This window comes from Delphinus delphis, chromosome X (genome assembly GCF_949987515.2).
Source record: "Delphinus delphis chromosome X, mDelDel1.2, whole genome shotgun sequence".
Lineage (NCBI taxonomy): Eukaryota > Metazoa > Chordata > Mammalia > Artiodactyla > Delphinidae > Delphinus > Delphinus delphis.
The window spans coordinates 83,282,985-83,290,544 of record NC_082704.1 but is presented as its reverse complement, the minus strand read 5'-3'; the positions used below and the strand labels follow the sequence as shown (position 1 = coordinate 83,290,544).

At 42.4% G+C, this 7,560-nt stretch overlaps 1 protein-coding gene across 2 annotated transcripts; it reads right to left on the bottom strand.

Moving 5' to 3' along the window:
* Positions 1-215: 215 nt before the first annotated feature.
* Positions 216-6,589, bottom strand: LOC132418945 (diphosphoinositol polyphosphate phosphohydrolase 3-beta). Of its 2 annotated transcripts, XM_060003034.1 has the most exons (2): positions 6,069-6,589; positions 216-1,882 (listed from the first exon to the last, which is right to left on the bottom strand). In XM_060003034.1, coding segments are annotated over exons 1-2 (495 nt in total). In that variant the 5' UTR covers positions 6,563-6,589; the 3' UTR covers positions 216-1,881. The 2 variants fall into 2 exon arrangements, with proteins under 2 accessions (XP_059859017.1, XP_069396485.1); XM_069540384.1 differs by lacking the exon at positions 216-1,882 and having other exon boundaries at positions 6,068-6,589.
* Between the last annotated feature and the right edge of the window lie 971 nt (positions 6,590-7,560).

Genomic DNA, 7,560 nt, shown 5'->3' with positions numbered 1-7,560 from the left:
AACATGTCAGCTCGGGAACAAAACCTAGGTTTTTGGAGGGGAGGAGAGAGTCTGGCAACTGGGCTGTAGATTAATGTTCCAACCAAACTTCTCTACTTAAGTCTTAGGGATAGAGGGGGTCCTAAAAGTAAACTCTGAAGAATTTTTTTTCAATTTTTATTATGGAAAATTTCAAACATATACAAAAGTATAGAGAATAGAATAATGAACTCCCAAATATCCATCACGCAGCTTCAATAATGATCAATTTATCACCAATTTCAACTATATGCTCACTTACTCCACCCTCAGATTATTTTGAAGCAAGTATCAGTAGCATATCACTTCATGTGTCAAACTTACAGTACATTTCTCTAAAAGATAAGAATAAAAAAAAACATAACCACAGTACCATATCACACCTAAAAAACCCCAATATGTTGGGGAGGTGTGTTTTTATTTCAAATTCTGTAAAGGTTGGGGGAACAATTAATAAATAAATATATTTCACTGTTAACATGAGGAAGGGTGTAACACTCAAATGGAGCCCATTTTTTTCCTGATGTAATTGCTTTACAATGCAAAAGAAAGAAAACTACCATATTAAAGCCACTTTAGGGCCTTTGTAGGGAGCTGGGGAAGAGTGCTGACATCACAAACCCCATGGCAGAACTCCATAAAACTTCCTCTAAACACCTTTGTCATTTTCTTAAAGTTGATCTCCTGGAGGTAGCTGACCCAAGTCCTCTCTAAATCTTTCATTTTCGGTCCCCCCCCCAACAGAAGTTTTTTTTCCCCCCAATGCCTTTGCCAAGTGACAACAATTTAGTTGTCTTTCAGTCCTCTGCATTCTCACATGCAGAAACCAGGGGGGATGAGGAGCTAGCTGATGTATTGGAAAAGGGGAGGAAAACTGTGGCTAACTGAATCACTAAGAGATGCAAAAGAAACCTAGGCAAGCTAAGAGGCATGATTAACTTTGGAAACTGCCTATAGCAGTCTTTTTGCCTCTGGCATCAAATAATACAGTATACTGAATCTGAAAAATAAGAAAAACCATCTTTTCTTCAAAGAGATGTTAAGATTACATGGAAGAGGTGGTTAGGGCAGTGCAAAAACATTAAATTTGTTATTTGTATATCATTTTAAAATTTTATAAAAAGCACATTATCTTATGTTCATTGTATTTATTTTTATAGTTACTTTTATAGCAAGTGATATTTTTGAATAAAATTTTAAGCAAATTAACAACAGTACAAAAACACTGAAGTTGTTACATAAAGGACTGATTCTACAGAATGTTGCCTTAAGTGATGGGTAATCTTGAAACTGTGCTAGCCACTGTGCGGTATGCCTTAGAAATATGAGTAATAATTCTTGTCTTTGAATATCTTACAACTGCCTTGAAAAGTTTCTGAAACACCTGATACAGAAAAGCCACACACGTGGTGCCTGGACAGCATATACTCTACTAGCACCAGATTGGAAGGGGAACGTTTTGCCATGTAGTGATTATAAAATATGAGTTGAATCAAAGAACCTTCAGTGATGCCAACCATATTTCAAGTAGTGTCTAAGATGCAGAATATGCAAAGAGTAAGGAAGTGTGGTCCTTGCTCTCAAGGATATCATAGTCTAATGGAGAAGGCAGACATATCAAAAAAGCACAATAAAAGGCTACGGGTGCTGAATAAGAGTCTGTTCACATACAATAGTACAATCACCAGGGCAAGAGGAGTCAGTGGAATAGACAGGGAAGGAGTGTCCCAAGATGTAGGAGGAAAACCAGATGAGCTGTCTCCTTGGAAGCATGGAAGTGCTCACCTATACTTGCCAATTCCATTCATCAGTGGTTCACATCAATGACTCTTTCAAAGCAATCCTGGATATCTTTGCTGTTCATCTGGAGAAACAAACCAACATACAATTAGCAGGCTCATACTAATTTAACAATTCTTCCAATTGATAAATTTACAAAAGGTTTATTATCTGTATCACTCACTTTGCATTTGGAAAGCCTTCACAGAATTATCTAATGCAGATGCAATGTGAGTCTGGATCAGCAGCTGAGGGAGTTACAGGTCAGTATATGTTACAAAACAAAGAAGTCAGGAAAGCAGTGATACCAGAAGTTTTGCAAAGGGGGAGTGGTCATCTAAGACATAAAAAAGTCCTAAATTCCATGTTCTGGACTCTAAGCTTATGGCAATTATTCAGGCTGGTTCCTATCCATCAAAAAGTTTGTTGTCTACTGGCCACACAGCCATGCAAATAGAGAAGTACAATAAATTGTGAGAACCATGACACACACAGAAGAGGGTACGTTGACCCAGGTGGTCAGAAAAGGCTTCTCGTAGAAGTTTATGAAGTAACTATTTTTATTATCTTCAATTTTATATTAAAAAACCCTGAGCATGAGATAGTTAGATAACTTGGCTGAAGTTACAGAATTAACAAAAACTGGAAGCAGTTTTCAACCCTAGGTCTGTTTGACTTCAAAGCCCAATGTAGTTTGATGTATCACATCAAACTCTCATAAAAATGTCAAGTTTTATTTCAGTCACCATAGTGACTTTTCCATTTCTCATAATGCTGTTTGCCCATAAAATCTGTTAAATACAGTGTAACAGTTTGTCAGGAGACAACTACCAGGAAAATACTGATGAAACTGTGGTAGTGCCTGGTGGCTTCCCCATATGGGACGCCTGGAAGTAAAAGCTCTGCCCCCCAAATATACATTATTTGTGTGTGTGTACATATACAGACACAATTTCTTGAAAAAAATTTATACTTTATAGACATAGCAATAATTATTTCTAGTGTTTCTATGTATCTACATTAATCTTTAATGTTTTCTCTCTATACATTAAAATAATAAAGTATTTGAGCAGCTGAAAATATATGCTGTTTATTAAACATGCAGAAAATAAATCTGATTCATTTCTGCAAACTTCAATTATCTATGGAGAGTACCCTTTCTCCGTTTTTACCAAGGGGAGGGCTGAAAAACCAAACAAACAACATATAAGTGACTTTTTAATACTCTTACAAGGAAAAAGAATCCCAACTGTACATCAATCTTTGGAGCACTGAGGTGGTAGAAATTTTCTGTATATGACCTCTGCTCACCTGTTTAGCCTGAAACACTTGGTCTTAAAGAGAAAAAACGAAATCTCCTTGGAGCTTTAAACTATTTTAGGCTAGGTTCCAGAGAATATTTCACAAAAACTACTTAAATGAACCTAACGGTCAATCCTTAAAAATAGCATGACAGGGCTTCCCTGGTGGCGCAGTGGTTGAGAGTCCGCCTGCCGATGCAGGGGACACAGGCTCTTGCCCCGGTCCGGGAAGATCCCACTTGCTGCGGAGCGGCTGGGCCCGTGAGCCATGGCCGCTGAGCCTGCGCGTCTGGTGCCTGTGCTCCACAACGGGAGAGGCCACAAGAGTGAGAGGCCCACGTACCGCAAAAAAAAAAAAAAAAATAGCATGATATATTCTAAATGTTTCTGGCAAAAAACAACGACAAAAAAAAAAAAAACAACCAAAAAAACAAACCCACAACATATTTATAGGCTAAATTCTTTATAACGGGTTAATATGAATATTGTACATTTTTGCCTTTGTCAGATACTTAATTTAAGAACCAAATAAGATGCATTATTACCTCTAAGAATAACAAGTTATGGCTCCAAAGTATTTGTGACAGCATTTCAGGTGGAAGGGGTTTTTATCTGCAAAAATATCTGTAAAATAAGAACCCAGTATATCTGCTGTGTTAATGTTAATGTAGAATTTAAGAATCTTCTTGAATAACTAGGTTATTGGGGGAAAATATCTTTGGGTCTATTTGAGATTGAATGAATAGTAAAAGTCAGATTGTTTGGAATTAAAAATATGTACTCAAATATATATTCGATATATATCACTTTTGCAGAGAAAAACAGAAAAATACACAATAACCATAATTAATCAAATGATATAATACAGATAATAAAACTGTCATTGGTTTTAAAAACCCACTCATTTTTTAGTTTACTTTGACAGCCATTACTACCGAAAATGTTTTGTGAACTGAAACTTGTACATTGTTTATCTGTGCTTGAATGTGTAATACGATTTGTTTTCAAAAGAGTGGTACTGAATTTCTTTATAAAGTGGAACAGAACCCACTTTTTAGAAGCAATCATATAAGCATGTTACCAATTTGTAGAATTAAAATGCAACCAAATAGAGAAAAATATGAGTATTTTGAGGAACAAAATACATATAGCACACAAGGGGGCAGCACAAAAGAGTATCTGTTCTAAAATTCAATATAAAGTTCAAAAGCAGAACTTAAAAGATAGGAGGGGTAGTACTGATTAGGAAGAGGAATGCAATGGGCTTTTGAGTTACAGGTAATATTAATTTCTGGATCTGAACTCTGGTTACATGTATGTGCTCACTATATAAAGATTCATTAAGCTGTAAAGATTTGTCAACTGTTCTGTATGTATGCTGCACAACAGTAAGCTATGAATTAATTTAAGAAAGGTAACTTCCATTAAATCTTCAGCAGTAATTGTGTTTAGAAACAGGTTACTTTGAGGACTAACAAAATGTTTTAAACAACCATTATTTTCTACCTTATTTATTTACTAGAAGGATGTTTTAAAAATGCTTAAGCGTATATAAGCAATGACCTTTCCGCCCTGATGTCCTCTTCAGAAAGTAGATTTTCCTACTACCTAACTCCCGACATGGCTAGAGGAATAAAGGTAGTTCCAGAAGACAGACCTATGCACCTTAGATAGGATCCCTGATTTCAAACAAGTACTGATGCAAATGTAAGAGCTTTTAATTTGGTAGCTTTTAAGTCTGTCATGTGACACAAAACCTTTATCCTAAATCTTCACGAGAGATTGTTCAGGCGTCCTGACAGTTTGAGGATTCTGTAGCAGCTGAATATCAAGAAGGCTAACTCACTGAACTGGGATGTAATTACCATATAATATTCCATTCTTTTGGCTACTGGTATTCCGACAAGTTTAAGTGGACTATCATGAATTCAAATATGTGAACTAACTTTCTTTCAAAGACTAGTTTATAATGAGAGAACCATGTTGTCCCAGGGCACTGAGAAAGGAGCAATGGCAGTTGAAAGTTGAGCACGCTAAATCACACTCAGAATACAGTTTTCATAGTATGTACATATCAGGATATGTACATAACAATACCTTCCCGAGAGGGTCTTTATTCTATAAAATAATATTTTGCTAAGCTACATTCAGGCTCAATGGAAAATGGCCATTTCAAGTAAGAAGTAAAAAACTACCAGTTGTGAAAATGTTCTGAAAATTGAATTATCAACATATGAATTAAGCAATTTCTGAAAAAGGCAAATTAGATCACATATCTGAAGATAAAATTATTGTTCAGTGTGGAAAGAGCACATGATGTAAAATTCCTTAAATAGTTCTTTGAAATTCAATACTGGTCCTTCAAACCAATCCCCATCACAGAAGGGCTTGCTGACAAGAGCTAATGCTGTGAATGAGAAAACAACTTAAGAGAAAAAATTAATGAAGTTGCCATACAACCAAGGTGATCAGATTTTAAAGGCCTTCACTACAAAAAACCCACAAGACTGGTACCAAAAGTGCACATACGCACACAGACACACGCAGACACATACGGACACACACACACGTGTGAACTGTAAAGAAAAAACAAAACCACAACACGTATACACGTGTACACACACACACACACACACCCGCCCCCCAAAGACTGGGTCAGCAGTTAAGGCACCTTTATAAAAAACAAACAAACAAACAAACAAACCAAAAAATCCCATGTGGCTTTGGCTTTCCGAAATGTGTTACAGTGCTACCAAGAAGCGATTCTGAAAGCATCTGAAAACGTGCAAAATGTCTGAAAACAGTGCCTGGCAACTGAGACAGTTTGCAAGCGTGATTCAGAGGTCTGCCAAGGAAACAAAAGAAGCCTCCCTCCTCCCGGTGAGACCTCACACGGCACCAGGGGCGCTCCGGGCACTATTTACTGTCAGGTAGGTGGAAAGCAAGAGTCTGTGCAGGAGCGGTACATACTAGGGATCGCTCTCTGGCGGGGACGGGGCCATGGAGTTTCCACTGGTTGGGGAACCGCCCAGCTTTAGTTTTTGCAGATATTCGGCATGCACGGGCTTGTGGCACTGGAGAACCTTGATCGCATCTTCGACTTTGAACCACTCTCGCTTCCTCCCAATGCTAACCGAATCTTCCCAATCCTCCAGAATCTCAGTGACAGTCAGTACATACACGTACGTTCTGTGCTTGCGATCTTGGTTCTGCTCGAAAATGCCCAGGAGCCGGCCCAACTTCCCCTTGACTCCCGCCTCTTCGTACACCTCGCGGACTGCAGCACCGCCCGGCTCCTCCTCGGGCTCCATGCCCCCGCCCGGCACGATCCAGCGGTCCGGGTACCGACTGCTACTCACTAACAGCACCTCGTCTTCGCGCTCGCTCCGGAAGCACAGGCACGCCGCCCGCTTCTTGAACCCCTCCGGGTCGTAGGTCCGCGTCTGGTTCGGCTTGCACTTCATCCTCGAGGCCGCTCGCCGCTGCTCGGGTCCCCGCTGCCGCCGCCACCGGGACGAGGGACTCCGAGGTGCTGCCGAGAGAAAGGGCCGCGGCGAGGGGCGGCGAGAGGCGGCGAGAGAGTGAAGCGCCTCAGCCCGCGAGCCCCGGGCGCTCGGGGAAGATGAGGCGGGGGCGGGGACGGAGGCGGGGGCGCGCGAGGTACGTCAGTCGGTCCGTCCCCCCGCGCGGCCGGGGGGTCCCGGGCGCAGACGCCTGAGTGGAGGAGGCGCCACCGCCCCCGCCCCCATCCCCGCCTCCGCCCCGGAGCCCGCCACTCTGCGCGGAGCCCACCCGCGTCTCCGGTGCGCGTCCGCGTCCCTCCCTCCTCAGCCGACGGGGCCGGGGTTGAGCGAGGTGAGGCGCATTCGCGGGCGCGTCCGCGTCCCCGGGCACGTGCGCGTTCCCGTCGGAGGGCGGGGGGCGGGGGTCTCGTGGCTCCCGCAGCGCGCGGCGCCTGGGGCGCACTGCGCAGGCGCCCCGCACCTCGGGGCTGGGAATCTGCAGCCCCCGGGGTGAAATGCACCGCCTTGTGACCTGGGCCAAGCTTGCTTCCACGTGTGCCTTCGAGCCAGACGTGGCTGTGGCGCGGCCGGACGTTTCTCCTCACCCTCCCCACCAGGTTGCAGGAAACACACACGCAATCGTTTTACACACAGGACGGACGGTCAAGTGCGTGTGGTCCTCGTCATCACCCATAAGGTAGAGTGCCGGCTTACTTACAGGAAGGCCTCGGTTTTGTCAAGACGATCCTCGGTATTCTTGACAAAACAGTACCTAATCTTTGCTGAGTCATATCATGCAGTTTTGTTTCTTCAGCAGGTTCTTCACCTTGCCAGGCATCTCGGCACAGCCCATAAGTGAACACCTTTCTTGAACCCCTATTGACATCTTACCCAACCTCTGGTCCTCGGTTTGCTCAGCAGTAAACTCCTCACCTACTTGGTTCAGACCTTTGCACTTT

What these genes read in the sequence shown, in the direction of transcription:
- LOC132418945 (XM_060003034.1), bottom strand. Translation starts at nt 6,562, where the DNA reads ATGAAGTGCAAGCCGAACCAGACGCGGACCTACGACCCGGAGGGGTTC.